This window comes from Hordeum vulgare, chromosome 4H, assembly GCF_904849725.1.
Source record: "Hordeum vulgare subsp. vulgare chromosome 4H, MorexV3_pseudomolecules_assembly, whole genome shotgun sequence".
In the NCBI taxonomy this organism is placed as follows: Eukaryota; Viridiplantae; Streptophyta; class Magnoliopsida; order Poales; family Poaceae; genus Hordeum; species Hordeum vulgare.
Window position 1 is genome coordinate 592,996,355 of NC_058521.1, and position 24,797 is coordinate 593,021,151.

General features: G+C 44.2%; 1 protein-coding gene across 1 annotated transcript; it reads left to right on the plus strand.

Moving 5' to 3' along the window:
* The first annotated feature begins 4,984 nt into the window (after positions 1 to 4,984).
* Positions 4,985 to 6,687, plus strand: LOC123450863 (luminal-binding protein 5-like). The gene is made up of 4 exons (XM_045127918.1): positions 4,985 to 5,036; positions 5,120 to 5,445; positions 5,528 to 6,035; positions 6,102 to 6,687. Exons 1-4 carry the CDS (start codon positions 4,985 to 4,987, stop codon positions 6,629 to 6,631), a joined length of 1,416 nt encoding a protein of 471 aa, XP_044983853.1. The 3' UTR covers positions 6,632 to 6,687.
* The last annotated feature ends 18,110 nt before the right edge of the window (positions 6,688 to 24,797 follow it).

Here is a 24,797-nt window from a genome sequence, read left to right on the forward strand (position 1 = left end):
TGTTCCGCGTATGCAACTGTTTTGCACCCGTTGTATGTGAACGTTGAGTCTATTACACCCGATCATCACGTGGTGTCTCGAAACGATGAACTGTCGCAACGGTGCACAGTCGGGGAGAACACAATTTTATCTTGAAATTTTAGTGAGGGGTCACCTTATAATGCGACCGTTGTTCTAAGCAAGATAAGGTGCATAAAAGGATTAACATCACATGCAATTAACTGACATGATATGGCCATGATCTTGTGCTTCTTGATCTCCATCACCAAAGCACCGGCATGACATTCATCGTCACCGGCGCCACACCATGATCTCCATCATCATGGTCTCCATCATCGTGCCGCCATCGAGGTTGTCGTGCTTTCTATGCTATTACTACTAAAGCTACAACCTAGCAATATAGTAAACGCATCTACAAACACAAACTTTAGTTTAAAGACAACCCTATGGCTCCTGCCGGTTGTCGTAGCATCGACGTGCAAGTCGTTATTTAACTATTACAACATGATCACTTATACATCAAATATATCAGATCATGTCTTTGGCCATATCACATCACATGCATACCCTGCAAAAACAAGTTAGACGTCCTCTAATTTTTTGTTGCATGTTTTGCGTGGCTGCTATGGGTATCTAGTATGATCGCATCTTACTTACGCAAAACCACAACGGTGATGTGCAAATTGTTATTTAATCTCTCTCCAAGGACCGCCTCGGTAAAATCCGATTCAACTAAAGTTGAAGAAATAGACACCCGCCAGTCATCTTATCCAACAAGTTGCATGTTAGTCGATCAAACCGGTCTCTCATAAGCGTACGAGTAAGGTTGGTCCAGGCCGCTTCAATCCAACAATACCGTCGAATCGATAAAAGACTAAGGAGGGCAGCAAATCGAACATCAACGCGAACAAAAACTTTTGTGCTCTACTCGAGATTACATCTACGCATGAACCTAGCTCATGATGCCAGTGTTGGGGAACGTTGCATGGGAAACAAAAAATTTCGTACGCACACGAAGACCTATCATGGTGATGATCATCTACCAGAGGGAGATCGGATCCACATAACCTTGTAGATCGCTAAGCGTAAGCGTTAATAAACACGGTTGATGTAGTAGTACGTCTTCACGATCCGTCCCACGAACTGTTCCACGATCTGTCTCACGAACAGTCTCACGATCCGTTCCACGATCCGTCCACATCAAGTGCCGAACGGACGGCACCTCCACATTCCGCACACGTACAACTCGATGATGATCTCCGCCTTCTTGATCAAGCAAGAGGGGCAGGGAAGTAGAGGAGTTCTCCGGTAGCATGACGGCGTGCCGGTGATGGTGATGATCTATTCCTGCAGGGCTTCGCCCGAGCTCCACAGAAAATCGATCTAGAGGAAGAACTATGATCTAGGGGAGAGGGCAGCACGTGGCAAAGTTGTGTCTCAAAATCCCTAAACCTCTAGTATATATAGGAGGAGGGGGGAGGCAGCCTTGGAGCGCCAAGGAAGGCCTCCTTGGGTCGGCCGAACTGGGGAAGGGAGAAGTCCTCCTCCAATCCCACTTGGATTAGGACTCCTTCCTTATTTTCCCAGCTCTTTTGGATTTTCCACTTTTTCCTCATGGGCTTTCCTTGGATGAATTTGTCAGCCCGTTATACCTTACTGCACATCCAATAAACCCACGTGGACCCCTTGGGGCGTGGTGGGCCCACCCAGTGGGCCCCCGGAACCCATTCGTCACTCCCGGTACACTACCGGCAATGCCCGAAAACCTTCCGGAATCCAAACACCAACTTCCTATATATCAATCTTCATTTCCGTACCATTCCGGAACTCCTCGTGACGTCCAGGATCTCATCCGGGACTCCGAACAAAACTTCGGTCACCAACACATATAACTCAACTATACCGAAACATCACCGAACCTTAAGTGTGCAGACCCTGCGGGTTCGAAAACTATGCAGACATGACCTGAGACACTCTCTTGTTAATAACCAACAGCGGGACCTGGATGTCCATATTGGCTTCTACATATTCTACGAAGATCTCTATCGGTTGAACCTCTATGTCAAGGATTCATATAATCCTGTATGCTATTCCCTTTGTCCTTCGGTATGTTACTTGCCCGTGATTCGGTCATCGGTATCACCATACCTAGTTCAACCTCGTTACCGGCAAGTATCTTTACTCGTTACGTAATACAAGATCACATAACTAACTCCTTAGCCACATTGCTTGCAAGGCTTGTTGTGATGTTGTATTACCGAGTGGGCCCCGAGACACCTCTCCGTCACACGAAGTGATAAATCCCAGTCTTGATCCATGCCAACCCAATAGACACCTTTGGAGATACCTGTAGAGCACCTTTATAGTCACCCAGTTACGTTGCGACCTTTGATAACCCACAAGGTATTCCTACGGTGTCCGGGAGTTGCATGATCTCATGGTCATAGGAACAGATACATTGCCATGCAGAAAACAGTAACAATAAACTCACACGATCATATGCTACATTTATAGTTTGGGTCTTGTCCATTACATCATTCTCCAAATGATGTGATCTCGTTATCAAGTGACAACACTTGCCTCTAGCCAAGAAACCTTGATTATATTTGATCAACGAGCTAGTCAACTAGAGGCTCACTAGGGAGAGTGCATTGTCTATGTATCCACGCATGTATTTGAGTTTCCAATCAATACAATTCTAGCATGGATAATAAACGATTATTATGAACAAGGAAATATAATAATAACCAATTTATTATTGCCTCTAGGGCATATTTCCAACAGTGCCCTCTTCTATTCAATCTAGTGGGTGATGTCTTCTCTAAGATGCTGGTTAAAGCCTCCAATCATGGTCTGATTTCAGGGCTGCTAACACATGCAATACCGGGTGGTGTAATTAGCCTTTAGTATGGAGATGATACTCTCCTCTTTCTAGATGATTCCTACGAGAAAGCTAGGAATTTTAAATGGATTTTATTCCTCTTTGAGAGCTTATCGGGTATGAAAGTCAACTTTCATAAAAGTGACATGCTTACCATTAATGTAGATGAAGAGAGAGCGAACTTGTTTGCCCAAATTTTTGGCTTTAACTTAGGTTCCTTCCCTATTAAATATCTGGGAGTGCCTCTGCACTATGACAAACTAAAGAGGGAGGATCTGCAGCCTATAATTGACAGAATTATTAAGAATATTTCGGGATGGCTCGGGAGGTACCTTACATATAAAGGCAAAATAATTCTGATTTGTACTTGCATTGTAAGTATCCCTACTTACCTGATGGCAGTGATGACATTTCCCAAGTGGGCGATTAATGCTATTAACTCTGAAATGGCCCAGTTTTTGTGGGGGATTTGGGAGGTCAACATAAGTACCATTTAGCGCATTGGGGGCTGGTCTCAAGGAAGAAAAAAATTGGAGGCCTAGGTGTACCCAATTTGGGGGAATTTAATATGGCCCTCCTGGCATTGTGCGAGAGGCGGTTCTTTGACAATAACAATAGTGATCGGAAAAAACTGATCGCTTATAGATATAATATGCATGTCCCAAATATTCTGTGCTCTAGACAACATGTAGGCTCTCCCTTCTGCCAAAAAAATTTATTCCTGGAAAATTGGTAATGGCAATAATATTAGCTTTTCGCATGATACCTGGGTTGGGGATTGTTCCCTTAAAGTCGGATTTTGGGAGTTGTTTGATATCTGCAACCAGCAGGAGTGCTCAGTGTCCCAGGTTTGGGATGGGACAACTCTTAAACTTTCCTTTAGGAGGTGTGTTGAACACATGGGTATGGTGAGATGGGAACAACTTATCGAACATATAAAAGATTTTTCTTTGTCGGAATCCCAGGACTTGCCTGCTTGGCTTCTAGAACATAATGGTAAGTATTCCGTGAAATATTTTTACAACTGCATCAACTTTGGTAGTGTGGTTTCTCCTTTTGGAGATACTCTTTGGAAAACCTTGTGTCCTCCGAGTATGCATGTCTTCCTGTGGCTGTGTTTATACAATAAAATCTTAAATATAGATAATGTTGCTAAAAGGAAGATAGTTGATGACCTATCCTGCTTATTTTGTAATGAAGCTGAATCTATTCAACATCTGTTCTTTGAGTGTATCAATGCTGGTAGTATATGGTCGTTAATACCTGAATTTTTTCATCTTTGAAAAATTAAGTGCTTTGATGATATCTCTTCTTCTGGAAATTTAACAAAAAGAAATTGTCCTTAACCTGTTAACTGCTGTCTCCTTATGGAGCATATGAAGATTGAGGAATGAATTTTATTTCCAGAGGCGCACATGGAGAGGTCTGGGCTGCGGCCTTGTCAATCTAAAAGGGATCTTGCAGCAATGGATGGTTATTTACGACACTGCATAGGCGGACAAAAATAGAATATGTTCTGGAGTTTACGTAGGCTGTTTGGGTGTTTATTACTGCCGATTTCGCTGTCATTTTAGCCTCTCCACCAAACATTACCTGAGTGTTGTTCCTGGGCTGGTTGATTTTTTTGTTTAGATGGTGGTATACGTTTGTTCTGTAAATCGCTTTGCTTTGCTGCTTCATTGATAAAAATGAGGGAGGGGGTAACCCCCTTCTTTAAAAAAAATTAATCATGGCAAATTTCCCATGTGTCTATGGCAATTTCATTATATGCACTATGTCAGTTTTATTGAACATAACATGCCAATTTTGGTCTTTCTGACCCGGGGGGGGGGGGGGGGGGGGGGGGGGCTTGTGTCCTCTCCCGGTGATACAGATCCTAGATTAATACGATTAGGTCTGTATTTGAACGTGCCTTGTTTTGCTTGCACTAACGCATTGATAATTGATTACAGATTGGTATTTTGGAGTATAACGCGGCCTGCAAAGATCCTACGGTCCTGGATGACTCGGTGTCATGGATCAATGGACTGGTCACGCACAATCGCTGGCGCTGCTAGTGGCATTGATAACTCCGCCAAAACACGCCGAGAAACAGCAACTCCAATGGCGGCGATAAGTCGGATCTACCTCGGCGTTGTACTGCTCCTGGCCGTTGGTCTGCCTCATCTCCCTCTAACATCGATTGAACTCCTGTTGCGCACTCGCCTAATTCGTTAATTTGATTTTCTTGACATGCAGCAGCATCGACGACGTCGCGAGTGGCGGCGTTTGGCCTACCGCGGGGCCTGAGGCCCGGGCATTGCGCCTCCGTGTTCCGGACGTATGACACGGCCTCTCCGTTCATGTCGGGCAACACGACGGCCATCCACATCGGCAACACCAAGTCCTGCGTCGCCGGCTACGGGGGTCGGCTGGATCCCCACACCGCGTACCAGTTCTGCATCCCCTCCTGGGTCGCCTTCACAGACAACGGTACCCTCGTCGGCGAGGCCGCCATGAACCACGCGGCCGTCAGGCCCGGCACGGCCGTCTCCGGCTTCAAGCGCCTCTTTGGCATCAGGCAAGTTGTTTTCTTACTTGGTTTGGTTGATTCTAGATTTTAATTAGCTTGCATGGTATGATTGGACTGGTTTATCGAGGTTGTAGGATGGACGTTTTAGCATGGTTGTCGATCTTGATTCTTTTGTTGATAGGATGTACAACAAGATGGTAAAGAGAGAGGCGGAGCTAGTTCCGTACCACTTCACCGAGCAGCTGGGAAGATGCGGCATTGAGATCGAGGAAGGCAACGTCAAGAGTTTCCTCCCCGAAGATGTCGCCAGCATCCTTGTAGCCGAGCTGAAGCGAACGGCGGAAGCGCATCTGGGCCGCGAGATCAGGTACGCCATGGTCACTGTCCCCGGACACTTGAACGCTGCTCAACGGAGTTGGCTTGTCATGGAAGCTGCCCAGTGGCGTGGTGGCTTCCGTACTGCCAAGCTTGTTGACGAGCAGGTCGCGGCGGCGGCTGCCTACCGCCTTCATGAGAAGAGGGGCGACCGCAAGGTCATCCTAGTCTTCCATCTCGGCGGCCGCACGTGCCACGCCACCAAGTTTCGGTTCAAGGATGGCTCGGCCCGTCTCCTGGACGAATACCATGATCCCTATCTAGGCGGTACGTACTAATACAATACACATCTAAGGCAACAAATAATAAGAGAAACTAATTCGTTCTGTGCAGGTGACGACTTCACCGGCAGGGTTGTGGACTATTTCTTGGAGCTGATCCAGGAGAAGCATGACCGGGACATCCGTGGGGATGATGGCGCTCTCAGGAAGCTGAGGGCAGACTGTGAGAGTGCCAAAAAGTTACTGAGCGACCGAGAAGGCGTTCTTATGAACATCGGATCGGTTCTCGGCGAGGCCGCAGATGTGTACGAAGAGCTCACACGGGCCAAGTTCGAGGAGCTGAACCGTGACCTCATGGAGCGAGCGATGGAAATCGTGGAGACGGTGGTGATGGGAGGTGCTCCCAGTTCCCACACGCAGAGCCGCAAGGACGCCATCGACGAGGTCATTCTCGTCGGTGGAAGTGTGAGGATCCCCATGGTTGGGCAGCTCCTGGAGGACTACTTTGATGGCAGGGGGCTAATCAGAGACGAGGACGCAGTGATCCGCGGAGCTGCTCTTCTGTCCCGCCCCGAGTCTGCTAGGTACGTGGACGAATGCTACAATGGAGGTGTCTCGGGGCCTCTCTGGTTGGCAAAATAAACACACAAATAGGATATGAAGGCATATGCACCTAGATATATACTAGCAAATATGCCCGTGCGTTGCAACGGGAAAAAACTATTAGATTATGCAGGTGTGATAGATATAAAAAAGTATGATTTCATAAACAAAAGATTTGATGCTCATCGCGACTTGATTTCTTAAGGCGTCACAACATAATACAAAACACGAAAACCTTTTTTTGCCTAACGCGAGGGACTAAAAAAAATCATAAAACGACCTCCAGAGATCTCGTAATAAAACATGTATGTAAGCGACATTTAGTTTTGTTCATTATTTAAGGATGTGTTTTAATTTTTGTGAACATTTTCTAAAAATAGATGGAGATGTTTTTCAAATTCCTGAATATGCCTTGAATACCGGATCATTTTTAAATTTTTGAACATTTCTTACTTCATGAAAAATTATTTGAAATTGTGATTTTTTTTATAATGTGTGAGCAATTTCTGAACTCATGAACTTTTTATGATTTTCTGAATATTTTTCTGAATTCACAAACTCGCAACTTTTTGATATGCAAAGGTCTAAATAAAATCATAAAATGACCTTTACAGATCTCCTAATAAAATCTTTATGTAAGCGACACTTCGTCTTGTTCATTATTTATGGATGTGTATTAATTTTTATGAAGATTTTCTAAAAGATGATGGACAAGCTATTCAAATTCATGAATATGTTTTGATTACTGGATAATTTTATACAAAAATCATGATCATTTAGTATTTCATTACAATTTATTTGAAATCGTGATTTGTTTTATAATATGTGAGCAATTTTCGAACTCATGAATATTTTATGATTTTTTGAATATATTTTTCGAATAAACAAACAGTTTTTGCTTTTTCCTACATTTTTTATACTCATAATTTTTTGATACTTTGTTCTTTTAAAATCTGGTATTAATTTAGAGAAGAAAAAGAAATGAATATTTTCAAACTCATTAATATTTTATGACTTTTTGAATATATTTTTCGAATACACAAACAGTTTTTGCTTTTTCGTACATTTTTTATACTCATAATTTTTTTATACTTTGTTATTTTGAAATCTGGAATTAATTTAGAGAAGGAAAAAAAGAAAAAACAGGGGCGCCCCGACCTGGAATCGAACGCTGGTCTCGAGTGTGGAGGTTTGAAGCATTAGCCATCGCGCTACTCGTCGGTTCTTGTATTGCTAATGTATCGGACGATATAACAACAAAGAACTGCGCCGACTTCTTAAATCTAAAAAACAAACATTTTTTTCACTTACGAGTGGCATTGGTGGGTAATTTTAGCCAACTATGAGGGTAATTTAAATGAAGGACGACCAGAAACCGTATTTGCTTTATTAATAGGGAGAGATATAAAAAATGCTACATCTACTTACAGAGCCTACGAGTTGTTATGTATTGTTTCTTAACTAATTTTTTCTGCCCCCTGATTTCAACCGGATGGGGCCCAACCACTAATCTTTATCCAATTACTTACCTCCACATCACTGTTTACGTAAAACCTTCACGTAATTTTACGTAGGTCTAGCATTCCTCGTATATATATAGGGCTTAAAGTACGGGAAAGTAGTGGCTGAACTCCAACTAGGTGCACCCACCCTACATCCATGCAAGAAAATATATCAAAATATTTTGAAAATATCTGAAATTTTGTGAGAATGATGACAAGCAAATCTAATAGATGGGTGTAAAATTTGGTGGTCAAATGACATCCGAACAACATTCTATAAAAAGATACAAGTTGTGCTCAAACAGTGCACGCACAATTTTAGTAATTTTCAATAATTTTGTTTTCTTTTGTGCAGACCTCCTCAGAATGTCATTTGACCACCATACTTGGCAAGCACCTATAACATTTGTTCATCATCAATCTCACAAAATTTAGTTTTTTTTTAATATTTTGCTATTCTTTTGCATGGATGTAGCATGCGTGCATCGAGCTGAGGTGTAGAACAACCACTTCACCCAAAACGAGCGACACAGGGGCTGTTTCTACGAGAGCCATGTTCTCAATTACTAGATCTTTGATGGCACACATTGTTGCACCCAACCATTTTGACAATAGAATAATAGGAATTTTCCTAAATATGTTGATGCACAAAACATATACTCATTTGTGCAAACTTACATACATTTTGGATGCATGGAACTTTTTGTTTTGTCAAAGAAACATGCATTTACGCTTACTATTATTACATCTTTAAATTATCATATTATGGGAGGAAAAGATGCAAAAACCAATAATTGCATAAAAGGACAAGTCATATTCAACATCAGCCGGGGAAGTAGTAATGCGATACATTAAAATCTGGAACAGAAAATTATATTAAGGGCACAAATTCACAAAGGAATTAATGAATGATTGCATATCAGATTTATTAGCTATGCCGCTTATTAGTAGTTTATTTACTAAAAGCAATGATGATCGATGCCGTCTATCATGGTTTAAAAATGTGACGCCCTCCGCCTTAATCGTACGTTAATCATACACCGAAATGCGTAAAATAAAGATCAGGGACTCACAGGAAGATATCACAAGACAACTCTAGACACAAATAAAATAATTCAAATTTTATATTACAAGCCACGGGCCTCGAGGGCTCGAATACATAAGCTCATGTACATACGAGTCAACGAAAGAAATATTATCAAAGTACACACATAGCAAACAAGTTTTGACTTAAGAAGGCTAGCAAAAAAGATATATAGATCAAAAAGGCAAGACCTCCTCGCTGGGAGCCTCCTAACTACTCCTAGTCGTCAGTGGCCTCAACGTAGTAGTAGGCTTCATCGGGGTAGTAGTAGTTGTCAGCGGGATCAACTGTCTCCTGGGCTCCTTCATCTGTTCGCGGCAATCGTATCTAGAGGGAAAAGGGAAGCAAAGCAGCAGTGAGTACTCATCCATAGTACTCGCAAGACTTACATTAGAATTATGGTAAATATGCATTGATTTCAAATGAATGGGGCTATATCATTGGACCGAACTACAGAAATGCCAGAATAGAGAGGAAAGACCTAGCCCTATCGAAGACTAGCATCTTCAATGTCTTGCAGCATTAAATGAGTTTAGATTAGTAAAACATATACAAGCATGTTGTAACAAGGCCTAGAGATTCCTCCTCGACTCCTTGCAAGGAAGCAATCCCGGAGCCAACATTTGAATTTAATATCACAAGTATCTTGTTCTAACTATAAGCGTCCGTCACCGTAGACACAACTATTCGAATAGATATACTTCCCTGCATGGGTGCGCCAACTTAGCCAACACGATCGATTAACTCCGCCCGGACACACTTTCCTGGGTCATGCCCGGCCTCGGCTGATCGACACGTCATAGTCCTACCTACGCTCAACAGAGAGGCCAACATGTTGGTCTACTCCTAAGTGCTCAGGGGTCTTGGGCCCATCGCCCTTTGCACTCTTGCGCGTTACATGGATGGCCGGTGTCAGTCCTCGCACCTCTTAATACAAAGATGGTGCTTACGCAGGCCACCCGGACGTGTGCCCCTCATTGTTGCATCTGAAGAGCTTTCGGGTGAATGTATGACGAAGAGTGCCCATACTTATTCTCGCGTGGTGGTTAGTACGAGAAAGGCTAGAGGCCTACTCAAATCACATATCTAAACCCATTAATGACTTTTTTAAGTCGTGTCAATGATCATTGCTCCCGTCGTCCCGTATCGAGGACTTACGACAAGGTTCACGCGCATCCCTCTCCTGGGCAGTCTGCCTGCCCGACCGCGCCTCGTAATTATCTCGTGGATACTTTCCCGGTCAACCCTTCTACACATCACTCGCACGTACCCCTCTGGGACGACCCGTCTTTCTCGCAAATCAAGAGGGAAATCAATGTAACCGTGTCTCCATAACATCAAGGGGAGATCGAAGAATCACCTTCGATGGATTCCAATTCATATAACTGTCCAGGCGACAAGTGAGGAATCACCCTCGAGGGTCACACTTGATGAGTTGCACAACAGAGGCGTTATGGGGAGTGGTGAAGGAGGAATAACCCTTGAAGTCCACGACCGGCTAGCTATGCTACAAAGTTAACACATCAGGAATGCTTTACGAGGTTTCACCCTCGGCACTCGATAGTAACTCTACAGAGTCGTACAACTAAGGCGGTGTGATGTGATATGTCAGGTTCAGGACGTCGATCAGGGGGATCGAGTCATCAATGATGAAGCGGGGGCAACAAGGATAAGTGTGGGGTTCATTGATGGTTCACTAACCAACCTATCCTAAGCATATAGGATAAGCACGCAGGTATCAATAGAAGGATACAAAATAAGTCTATGCCTCAGAATAGGATCTACCAAATACAATAGTAAAATTCTAATGCAAGCATGAGGGAGAAAGAATTGGAAGATATCAGAATTATCAAGGGGGATTGCTTACCTTGTGGCTCTGGTGCAAAAGGTTGATCGTCACGGGCGTAGTCGTACATGGCAGCAGAGTCAGCGTCAGGTCCACAGAAGAGAAGAGGGAGAAGAAACAATAAATATAAAGAGGACAAATGTATCACAATGGATGACATGACGACTGTTAGAGAACGTCGCATGGGAAAAAAAAATTCCTATGCGCACGAAGACCTATCATGGTGATGTCCATCTACGAGAGGAGATTTGGATCTACGTACCCTTGCAGATCGCACAACACGAAGCGTTAATAAACGCGGTTTATGTAGTGGAACGTCTTCACGTCCCTCGAACCGCCCCACGAACCGTCCCACGAACCGTCCCACGATCCGTCCCACGATCTGTCCCGCGATCCGTCCCATGAACCGTCTCGCGATCCGTTGCACGAACCGTCTCATGATCCGTTCCGATCTAGTGCCGAACGGACGTCACCTCCGCGTTCAGCACACGTACAGCTCGATGACGATCTCCACCTTCTTGATCCAGCAAGAGGGGGTGGAGAGGTAGAAGAATTCTCCGGCAGCGTGACGGCGCGCCGGTGGTGGTGATGATCTACTCCGGCAGGGCTTCGCCTAAGCTCCGCAGAAATATGATCTAGAGGAAAAACTGCGTGGTATAGGCTCGAGCAGCACGTGGCAAAGTTGTGTCTCAAAAACCCTTAATACCTCTAGTATATATAGGAGGGAGGGAGGGGAGGAGGCAGCCTCAAACCCTCAAGGTTTGTCCGAAATTGGAGGTGGAGGAGTCCTACTCCAATCCTACTTGGAGTAGGATTCCACCTTCCCACTTGGAAACTCTTTCCACCTTGTGTTTTTTTCCTTCTCAAACCTTATGGGCCTTAGTGGGAACTTATTCCAGCCCACTAGGGGCTGGTTTATCTCTTACCATAGCCCATGAGACCCCTTGGGGCTTGACACCCCTCCCGATGGTCCCCGGCACCCCTCCCGGCACTCCCGGTACACTACCGATGAGCCCGAAACTTTTCCGGTGACCAAAACAGGACTTCCTATATATCACTCTTTACCTCCGGACCATTCCGGACCTCCTCGCGACGTCCTGGATCTCATCTGGGACTCCGAACAACTTTCGGTTACCAACACCTATAACTCAACTATACTGAAACGTCACCGAACCTTAAGTGTGCAGACCATGCGGGTTCGAGAACTATGTAGACATGACCCGAGACACTCCTCGGTCAATATCCAATAGCGGGACCTGGATGCCCATATTGGATCCTACATATTCTTCGAAGATCTTATCGGTTGAACCTCAATCTCAAGGATTCATATAATCCCGTATGTCATTCCCTTTGTCCTTCGGTATATTACTTGCCCGAGATTTGATCGTCGGTATCCGCATACCTATTTCAATCTCGTTACCGGCAAGTCTCTTTACTCGTTCTGTAATACAAGATCCCATGACTTACACTTAGTCACATTGCTTGCAAGGCTTGTGTGTGATGTTGTATTACCGAGTGGGCCCCGAGATACCTCTCCGTCACACGGAGTGACCAAACCCAAGTCTGATCCATACTAACTCAACGGACACCTTCGGAGATACCTGTAGAGCACCTTTATAGTCACCCAGTTACGTTGCGATGTTTGATGCACACAAGGTATTTCTCCGGTGCCAGTGAGTTATATGATCTCATGGTCATAGGAACAAATACTTGACACGCAGAAAATAATAGCAATAAAACGACACGATCAATATGCTACGTTCATAGTTTGGGTCTTGTCCATCACATGATTCTCCTAATGATGTGATCCCGTTATCAAGTGACAACACTTGCCTATGGCCAGGAAACCTTGACCATCTTTGATCAATGACCTAGTCAACTAGAGGCTCACTAGGGACAGTGTGTTGTCTATGTATCCACCCATGTATTTGAGTTTCCAATCAACACAATTCTAGCATGGATAATAAACGATTATTATGAACAAGGAAATATAATAATAACTAATTTATTATTGCCTCTAGGGCATATTTCCAACAGTCTCCCACTTGCACTAGAGTCAATAATCTAGTTCACATCACCATGTGATTTTAATGAATGCAACACCCATATAGTCCTGGGGTCTGATCACGTCTTGCTCATGAGAGAGGTTTTAGTCAACGGTTCTGAATCTTTCAGATCCGTGTGTGCTTTACAAATCTTTATGTCATCTTATAGATGGTGCTACTACATGCTATTGGGAAATACCCCAAATATCTAATGTACTATACGAATCCGTTTTACTACTCATAGTTATTCGGATTAGTGTCAAAGCTTGCATCAACGTAATACTTTACGACGAACTCTTGAACCACCTCCATAATCGAGAAAATTCCTTAGTCTATTAGTTACTAAGGATAACTTTGACCGTTGTTCTGTGATTCAATCCTGGATCACTCTCTGTACCTCTTAACACACTTGTGGCAAGGCACACATCAGGTATGGTACACAGCATGGCATACTGTAGAGTTTATGGCTAAGTCATAAGGGACGACCTTCGTCCTTTCTCTTTCTTCTGCCGTGGTCGGGCTTTTGAGTCTTACTCATATTCACACCATACAACACAACCAAGAACTCCTTCTTCGTTGATATATTTTGAACTCCTTCAAAAACTTGTCAAGGCATGCATTTCATTTGAAAGTTCTGTTTAGCATTTTTGATCTATCTCCATAGATCTTGATGCTCAATGTTCAAGCAGCTCTATCCAGGTCTTCCTTTGAAAAAACCCCTTTCAATCAACCTTTATGCTTTACAGAAATTCTACATTACTTCTGATCACCAATATGTCAACCACATATACTTATGAGAAATTCTATAGTGCTCCCACTCACTTCTTTGGAAATACAAGTTTCTCATAAACCTTGTACAAACCCAAAATCTTTGATCATCTCATCAAAGTGTATATTCCAACTACGAGATGCTTGCACCAGTCCATTGAAGGATCGTTGGAGCTTGCATACTTGTTAGTATCTTTAGGATCGACAAAACCTTCTGGTTGTATCACATACAATCTTTCCTCAAGGAAACCGTCGAGGAAACAATGTTTTGACATCCTATGTGCAATATTTCATAAATAATGCAACAACTACTAACATAATTCTAACAGACTTTTAGCATCGCTACGAGTGACAAAGTCTCATCATAGTCAACTGTTTGATCTTGTCGGAAACATCTTTGCAACAAGTCGAGCTTTTCTTAATAGTGACTTATCACCATCATCGTCTGTCTTCCTTTTAAAGATCCATCTTTACTCAATAGTCCTACGACCATCAAGTAGTTCTTCCAATGTCTACACTTTGTTTTCATACATGGATCCTCTCTCGGATTTCATGGCCTCCAGCCATTTGTCGGAATCCGGGCTCACCGTCGCTTCTCCATAGCTCGTTGGTTCATTGTTGTTCAACAACATGACCTCCAAGACAGGGTTACCGTACCACTCTACAGTAGTACGCGACCTTGTCGACCTACGAGGTTTGTAGTAACTTGATCCGAAGATCAATGATCACCATCATCAGTTTCCACTTCAATTGGTGTAGGCGCCACAGGAACATCTTCCTGCGCCCTGCTACACACTGGTTGAAGTGACGGTTCACTAACCTCATCAAGTTCCACCACCCTCCCACTCAATTCTTTCGAGAGAAACCTTTCCTCGAGAAAGGACTCGTTTCTAGAAACAAACACTTTGCTTCCGGATATGAGATAGGAGATGTATCCAACTGTTTTGGATATCCTATGAAGATGCATTTATCCGCTTTGGGTTCGAGCTTATCAGACTGAAACTTTTTCACATAAGCATCGCAACCCCAAACTTTCAAGAAATGACAACTTAGGTTTCTCCAAACCATAGTCTATACCGTGTCATCTCAACGGAAATACGCGGTGCCCTATTTAAAGTGAATGCGGTTGTCTCTAATGCATAACCCATACACGATAGTGGTAATTTGATAAGAGACGTCATAGTATGCGCTATATCCAATAGGGCGCGACTATGACGTTTAGACACATCATCACACTATGGTGTTCCAGGTGGCATGAACTGCGAAACAATTTCCACATTGTCTTAACTGCGTACCAAAACTCGTAACTCGGATATTCATCTCTATGATCACATCGTAGACAGTTTATCATCTTGTCACGACGATCTTCACTCTGAAACAGCTTTGAACTTTTCAATATTTCAGACTTGTGATTCATCAAGTAAATACTCCCGTATCTACTCAAATCGTCAGTGAAGTAAGAACATAACGATATCCACTGCGTGCCTCGGCACTCATTGGACTGCAGACATCCAAAAATGTATTACTCCCAACAAGTTACTCTCTTGTTTCATGTGGCATGATTTGCATGTCTCAAGTGATTCAAAATCAAGTGAGTCCAAACGATCCATCTCTATGGAGCTTCATGCATTTATACCAACAGGTATGGTTTGCATGTCTCAAGCGTTTCAAAAATGAGTGAGTACAAAGATCCATCAGCATGGAGCTTCTTCATGCATTTTATACCAACATGACTCAAGTGGCAGTGCCACAACTAAGTGGTACTATCATTATTACTTTGTATCTTTTGGCACCAATATTATGAACATGTGTAACACTACGATTGAGATTCAATAAACCATTGAAGGTAATTATTAAAGAAAATAGAACAACTATTATTCCATTTCAATGAATAATTGTATTGCAACAAACATGATCCAATCATGTTCATGCTCAACGTAAACACCAAATAACAATTATTTAGGTTCAACACCAATCCCGATGGTAGAGGAAGTGTGCGATGTTTGATCACATCAACCTTGGAAACACTTCCAACACTTATCGTCACCTCGTCTTTAGCTAGTCTCCGTTTATTCCGTAGCTTTCATTTCTAGTTACTAATCACTTAGCAATCGAACTGGTATCTAATACCCTCGTGCTACTAGGAGTACTAGTAAAGTATACATCAATATTATGTATATCAAATATACTTCTGTCGACTTTGCCAGCCTTCTTATCTACCAAGTATCTAGGGTAGCTCTGCCTCAGTGTCGTTCCCCTCATAAGAGAAGCACTTAGTCTCGGGTTTGGGTTCAATCTTGGGTTTCTTCATTAGAGCAGCAACTGGTTTGCCGTTTCATGAAGTATCCCTTCTAGCCCTTGCCCTTCTTGAAACTAGTGGTTTTACTAACCATCAACAATTGATGCTCCTTCTTGATTTCTACTTTCGCAGTGTCAAATAGTGCGAATCGCTCAAGGATCATCATCTCTATCCTTCATATGTTATAGTTCATCACGAAGCTCTAGCAACTTAGTGGCAGTGACTTTGGAGAACCATCACTATCTCATCTGGAAGATAAACTCCCACTTGATTCAAGCGATTGTTGTACTCAGAAAATCTGAGAACATGCTCAACGATTTGAGCTTTTCTCTTTTACTTTGTAGACAAAGAATCTTGTCGGAAGTCTCATACCTCTCAACAAGGGCACGAGCATGAAATCTCAATTTCATCTCTTAGAACATCTCATATGTTCCGCCACGTTTCAAAACGTCTTCAGCACCATGCTTCTAAGCTATTAAGTTTTCTGCACTGAACTATCACGTAGTCATCAAAAACGTGTATGTCAGATGTTCGCAACATCCACAGACGATGCTCGAGGTGCAGCACACCGAGTAGTGCATTAAGGACATAAGCCTTCTGTGCAGCAATGAGGACAATCCTCAGTTTTACGGACTTAGTCCGCGAAGTTGCTACTATCAACTTTCAACTAAATTTTCTCTAGGAACATATAAAAATAGTAGACCTATAGCGCAAGCTACATCGTAATTCGCAAAGACCATTAGACTATGTTCATGATAATTAGTTCAATTAATCATATTACTTAAGAACTCCCACTCAAAAAGTACATCTCTCTAGTCATTTGAGTGGTACATGATCCAAATCCACTAACTCAAGTCCGATCATCACGTGAGTTGAGAATAGTTTCAGTGGTAAGCATCTCTATGCTAATCATATCAACTATACGATTCATGCTCGACCTTTCCGTTTCTTGTGTTCCGAGGCCATGTCTGCACATGCAATGCTCGTCAAGTTTAACCCGAGTGTTCCGCGTGTGCAACTGTTTTGCACCCGTTGTATGTGAACGTTGAGTCTATCACACCCGATCATCACGTGGTGTCTCGAAACGACGAACTGTAGCAACGGTGCATAGTCGGGGAGAACACAATTTGGTCTTGAAATTTTAGTGAGAGATCACCTCATAATGCTACCGTCGTTCTAAGCAAAATAAGGTGCATAAAAGGATTAGCATCACATGTAATTCATAAGTGACATGATATGGCCATCATCATGTGCTTCTTGATCTCCATCACCAAAGCACCGGCACGATCTTCTTGTCACCGGTGCCACACCATGATCTTCATCAACGTGTCGCCATCGGGGTTGTCGTGCTACTTATACTATTACTACTAAAGCTACGTCCTAGCAATATAGTAAACACATCTGCAAACACAAATGTTAGTTTAAAGACAACCCTATGGCTCCTACCGGTTGCCGTACCATCGACGTGCAAGTCGATGTTAACTATTACAACATGATGATCTCATACATCCAATATATCACATCACGTCATTGGCCATATCATATCACAAGCATACCTTGCAAAAACAAGTTAGACGTCCTCTAATTGTTGTTGCATGTTTTACGTGGCTTTTATGGGTATCTAGTAGATCGCATCTTACTTATGCAAAAACCACAACGGAGATGTGCAAATTGCTATTTAACCTCTCCAAGGACCGCCTCGGTCAAAACAATTCAACTAAAGTTGAAGAAACCAACACCCGCCAATCATCTTTATGCAACGAGGTTGCATGTCAATCAATGAAACCAGTCTTTCATAAGCGTACGAATAATGTCGGTCCGGGCCGCTTCAATCCAACAATACCGCCGAATCGAGAAAAGACTAAGGAGGGCAGCAAATCGAACATCACCGTCCACAAAACCCTTTGTGTTCTACTCGAGATAACATCTACGCATGAACCTAGCTCATGATGCCACTGTTGGGGAACGTCGCATGGGAAACAAAAAATTTCCTACGCGCACGAAGACCTATCATGGTGATGTCCATCTACGAGAGGAGATTTGGATCTACGTACCCTTGTAGATCGCACAGCAGGAAGCATTAAGAAACGCGGTTGATGTAGTGGAACGTTTTCACGTCCCTCCAACCGCCCCATGAACCGCCCCACGAACCGTCCCGCGATCCATCCCACGATCCGTCCCGCGATCCGTCCCGCGATCCGTCCCACGAACCGTCTCGCGATCCGTTGCACGAACCGTCTTGCGATCCGTCTCATGATCCGTTCCGATCTAGTGCCGAACGGACGTCACCTCCGCGTTCAGCACACGTACAGCTCGATGACGATCTCCACCTTCTTGATCCAGCAAGAGGGGGTGGAGAGGTAGAAGAGTTCTCCGGCAGCGTGACAGCGCGCCGGTGGTGGTGATGATCTACTCCGGCAGGGCTTCGCCTAAGCTCCGCAGAAATACGATCTAGAGGAAAAACTGCGTGGTATAGGCTCGAGCAGCACGTGGCAAAGTTGTGTCTCAAAAAACCTCAATACCTCTAGTATATATAGGAGGGAGGGAGGGGAGGAGGCAGCCTCAAACCCTCAAGATTTGGCCAAAATTGGAGGTGGAGGAGTCCTACTCCAATACTACTTGGAGTAGGATTCCACCTTCCCACTTGGAAACTCTTTCCACCTTGTGTTTTTTCCTTCTCAAACCTTGTGGGCCTTAGTGGGAACTTATTCCAGCCCACTAGGGGCTGGTTTATCTCTTACCATAGCCCATGAGACCCCTTGGGGCGTGACACCCCTCCCGATGGTCCCCTGCACCCCTCCCGGCACTCCCGGTACACTACCGATGAGCCCGAAACTTTTCCGGTGACCAAAACAGGACTTCCTATATATCAATCTTTACCTCCGGACCATTCCGGAGCTCCTCGTGACGTCCTGGATCTCATCTGGGACTCCGAACAACTTTCGGTTACCAACACCTATAACTCAACTATACCGAAACGTCACTGAACCTTAAGTGTGCAGACCATGCGGGTTCGAGAACTATGTAGACATGACCCGAGACACTCCTTGGTCAATATCCAATAGCGGGACCTTGATGCCCATATTGGATCCTACATATTCTCCGAAGATCTTATCGGTTGAACCTCAGTGTCAAGGATTCATATAATCCTGTATGTCATTCCCTTTGTCCTTCGGCATGTTACTTGCCCGAGATTTGATCGTCGGTATCCGCATACCTATTTCAATCTCGTTACCGGCAAGTCTCTTTACTTGTTCTGTAATACAAGATCCCGTGACTTACACTTAGTCACATTGCTTGCAAGCCTTGTGTGTGATGTTGTATTACCGAGTGGGCCCCAAGATACCTCTCCATCACACGGAGTGACAAATCCCAGTCTTGATCCATACTAACTCAACGGACACCTTCGGAGATACCTGTAGAGCACATTTATAGTCACCCAGTTACATTGCGACATTTGATGCACACAAGGTATTCCTCCGGTGCCTGTGAGTTATATGATCTCATGGTCATAGGAACAAATACTTGACACCCAGAAAACAATAGCAATAAAACGACACGATCAATATGCTACGTTCATAGTTTGGGTCTTGTCCATCACATGATTCTCCTAATGATGTGATCCCATTATCAAGTGACAACACTTGCCTATGGCCAGGAAACCTTGACCATCTTTGATCAACAAACTAGTCAATTAGAGGCTCACTAGGGACAGTATGTTGTCTATGTATCCACACATGTATTTGAGTTTCCAATCAACACAATTCTAGCATGGATAATAAACGGTTATTATGAACAAGGAAATATAATAATAACTAATTTATTATTGCCTCTAGGACATATTTCCAACAATGACATGCAGAGCTAAGGGCGATCTAACGCAATACTACACGTTGCAGGCAGAGTGGAAAAATATCCGGGGATATCTCCGTGGTCTTAGGTTTTTATCGGACGGATGATCCTAACGCAAAATGTCCATGTTCATTATGCTAGAGGCACGTGACAAATGAACGGACAACGTATTTAGATTCGTTGGATTTTTGAGCAACTTTCATATATAAAATATTTTCATTCGAGTTATAAATTATTTTATATGACTTTTCAAAGATTTAATAATTTTTTGGAATTTATTTAATTTTGAAATAAATAGTCAAAATGCTAAGTGCACCTAGAAATAAGGCCACACGGTGGCATACTCGTGGGCCGTGTTGGCTGGGTCAACAACCCAGCGAGCATAGTGTGACTCGTGGGCCCAGCTGCTCACTCAGTAGCTGACTAGGTCGAACAAATCCACTCGAACAGTGGTAGGGCCCCACCTCTGAGTGAGAGGGAACCTAATCCAGTGTTTAATTCAAATAAGGTTAATTAATGGTGTGCGGCCCACTCTAAGCGAGTGATCTAGGTAAGAGAGTGGATTTACATTAACTACTTAGTTAACTAACTAGGTGGCCCCACTCGTTAGTGGGCCATTCGTGCTTAACTAAGCGGCCTCGCATGAGGGACCCACCTCGCAGTGTCACACCGGCATTAAAACGTGGTGGCGTGTCGGCGGTGAGCCCCGAGACGATGACGTGGTGCGGGATTTGGCCCCCGACGACCAACCGAGCGGCGGAGCACAAAGATCGAAAGCGGGGACTTGCGCGCGTCTAATGGGACAAGTAGGATGAGGTGGGGGTGCTCGCCGGAGTTGAGCTCGTGGTGGCTGCTGGAGTACGGGATCCGAGCAGAACACGCCCTTGGGCTCAACCTCGACCATCGGATGGGTCAGGCGGATCCGCGGGGAAACCCTGAGCACACCCACGTGCTCAGCTAGTCCTGAGATAGTCAGCTGCCACGACGATGAGCTTCAGCCGAACTAAAACGAGGACGATGGCAATGCTACGGCTACCGATTGAGAGCGGGGACAAAGGGGGAAGGTAGGCGGCCTCACACCGATCCTGTAGGAAGGTAAAGTGGGATCCATGGGGACTCAAGGTCACCCGAATTGACGACGACATGCGGCGGCGACCCAAGGAAGCCGTCGACATGGGGCGCGTTCTGGAGGCTCCGGGATTGTCCTTGTCGCCGTAATAGATATAGGCAATGACGACGAGTCTTGCGGGCGTGGTCCTATGACGTAGGATAGTCAAAGAGCATGCGGTTGACGGCAGTGGCACGATGGGAAGAGCATAGAGCGATCTAGGGTTCAGGGGAGGAGAGGAGGTGGATGGTCGGGGATGATCTTATCCACTCCCACGGTGTTGTAGCAGCGGGGAAACGAGGTGGTGCATCGACAATGATCGTGCACGGCCTTGGTGGGCCCACTATAGCGAGGTGGGGGCGACGGGGGGGAGCTGGGCTTGGCTTGTGCAGTGGTCCCCAGGCCAAGGGGAGCTGGGGTGGGGGGCTCTTCTTTTCCTTTATTTTTATTTCAGTATTAGTTTTAGTTTTATTTATCATATTTGTATTACTCCTAAGGCCAAAATGAATTTTGTTAATTATGGGATCTAGCCCAATATTTACAGAGCAATAATTAGAATTGGCACAAAAGTTTGAGGACCATTTGAAAATGTTTGGAAAATCTATAATTAGAAAGTCATTTAATTAATTATTTTGGCCTCTATTGTAATTTTTTAGGCGCTAAAATACTTTATATAATTTGGTTCATATTTTATAAATACTGAAGGAGTATTTGGAACCCAACTATGATTTTAGTTTTCATGTTGAATTTTGAATTTTAAAAGGAATTTGAAATGAGCTATGCTTTCAAAAAGGATCAATATCTCTTTAACAAAAAAGGATTAGCTTAATCTTGATAATCACGGCAGCTGTACATTGATTACTGTAGCTGATACCAGGGGTGTTACAACTCTCCTCCTCTAAAAGAAATTATCGTTCCGAGAATTAAGAGATAGAAATAAGGAGAAAAGTTTGTTTATGAAATTCCAACGAGTCTTCTTGTGTTGCTCTTCTCGAAGAGTTGATCCCTTTTGTTGATGTGCCACGCAGCTCCTAGCCTAGCTACGTCCCAAGGCTAGCGCGACGACGCGAGGATAAGTCCATGTCGTCGTCCCGATTCATTCAGTTCACCATTAGCCCCCATGCTTTCTCCTTCTACCCTTGCTCGCCATGGCCACCGCACCCGCAAATCTCGTCGTCGCCTCAGTCGCTCCCTCACCTACCTGATCAGCCCATCACCTCCGCCTCGAGCTGTTGCTTCTTCTCGCCAAAGGAATCGCCACCAGGAGCTCCGCAACGTCGACCCTGAGATCTTCTCCAACTTCGGCCATCACAGATCGCCATCGTCGTTCGCCGTCTTTAGGTCGTACCCGAGCAAGCTCTCAACGGCTACGAGATACTCGTGAGCCCGTGGATCCATTCCCTCTCTTCTCGCCATTGATTACTAGCTATAGCCGATGATTTCATCGACGCCTGAAGAGCTCCGCCGCGGGAGCTCATCGTCGGCGATGCTCCGGTGCTCCTCAGGTCCACCCGAGGCCACCGTTAGTTTCGCGACGACGCGTAGATGCCAGAGGTGCTTAGTTTTAGCTTGTTTGTGCCCTGTGCCATCGATCCCGACGACGCCCGACCACCGGCCGTCGCACAGCTCAACGCCGGTGCGGATTCTAGCATGCTCGCGGCCACCTGACCCCTAGTATGATGCAGCCGAGCGTGGGCTACACTTTGGTAGCCCCGCGTCCACATCAGCCCTCTGTAGCGCAACTCCGGCAACGCGCCGCCGTCACTTTGGTCGCCGCCGGCAGGATTCCGATGGGGGCCGATGTGGAATGTCATTATTGACTAATCCCACTAATTAAAACTCCTAAAAGCCACTGACAGTTGGCGCTAGGTGGAGTCAAAGCTGGGGTCAACGTGGGATTTGACCCTGTGTCAAAGACAGGCGGGTCCCAACAGTCAATGAGACCAGCCAGTCCTGAAAGGGTGACATGAGGATCCCACATGTCAGGTTTGACCTCGCAACGGCCAGTTCACTTGCTGTGGTCATGTCGACGCAATGCTGAAGCATTTAATCTATTTTCCTAACTAGAGATAATTCCGGAAATTCCAGAAAATAGTTAAAACTTTGAAAAATCTTAGAAAATAATGTGTCACTCACATTGAAATAAATCATATATAAAAAATTATCAAAAATCTAAGGAAACCATTGGTGATATTTTCATGCAGGTTAGAACAAGTTATGCTTTCTGATTATGTAAAATCAATTAAAAGGTATTTGAAATACCATATGTGGAGTTTGAATTTGAACTCTAGGTTCAAACCAACTTCAATTAAATCTAATGCTAGTGCATTACATCATCGAGTTCATGTTGTCTTGTCATGATCATGCATCATATCGTTGAACTTGTTGTTTATTGATAGTTACCTTATTTGTATTGCGGTAGGCACTGCTCCATACGATACTTACAAGCTAGTATCCGAACGAAGAAGAGATTCCCATCGTTGATCAACAAGGCAAGCACCCCTTTTGAACATTCCAATACAATCCCATGCGCCCGCTCCTGCTCTCATTTATTGCATTAGGACACAACGTTTCAACGGTTACCTATTTCGGTAGTTGAACCCATTCCTCTGGATGATCCATCATTGTTACAGTAAATAACTAAACCAAACAACCTAACATACCTGGTAGATGCTTGAGCCATGATGTGCCTTTACTTGCTGTGTTTGCTATGCTTAGGGTTGCGTCAGGTCGGATTCATCTGGGTGATGAACCGGAGTGAAATGAATGTGTTCTGGGGAGAAAGGATAAACGCGGAACCTGATTTGGTAAAGGTATCGATGAGAGGCTGTGTAGGAGTACATGACGGGTTGTTTCATTGGAACCATTCTTAGGAACTGAGTTCCGTATATGTGATCCAAGACTAGCTACTACCACACATTGGGCTCCGGGCGCTCCAAGCCATCTCGTCATATTAATCACCTTGTACTCTCTCGAGGAGTTGCAAATAGTTTCTGATTTTTGTAGCTTATGCTGAGGGCTATGCATAGCGTTGACCTTAGGGGTGGGCTATGACGCGGTAGGCATGTGGCATGGTGTACCAAGTGACACCCGAAAGACGGATTTGGAAATCCTGCGCACATCGTTTGAGACGGGCTTCGGGCTGATATTTTCAGAAGTTTGAAGTGGAAGGAGATCAGAACAGGGCCTTCGTGTGTTCAAAAATGAAAAAGAAAAGAACATGCCATGTGTCTGTTCATAAATGGAAAAAAACTGCGATGTATAATTGATGCCAAGAAACGCTTGAGCCAGAAGTCACAACATGCGAAGTAGAAGTGTCCAGTCCCCGCAAACAAAAATAAGTAAAAGAGTCAACGAAGCTATTGCCATAAACAAACAAATGCAGGCTCATAATCTCATCCACGAGTCTCGTTAAATTTGCTTGCAATTTAGGTATAGAGAGGCATGTTTGGTTAGGCGCTTCCTCATGACCCAAACCGTGTACCTGTGAATATCCAGGACAATCGATAAATTGACTAGTTCTACTTAAAAAACAAATGCAGCCGGGGCAGGACAAATGTTTAGGCAACGCGTATCTCTTACCTTCATCCTAATATAATACTCGCATACAGCAGCTGTTGCACGTGAAGAACGCCAATCTGAAGATGGAAATATTGCTCCTCTCATCCATCCTTGGAGAAGAAGATGGATCATTCGTTGCA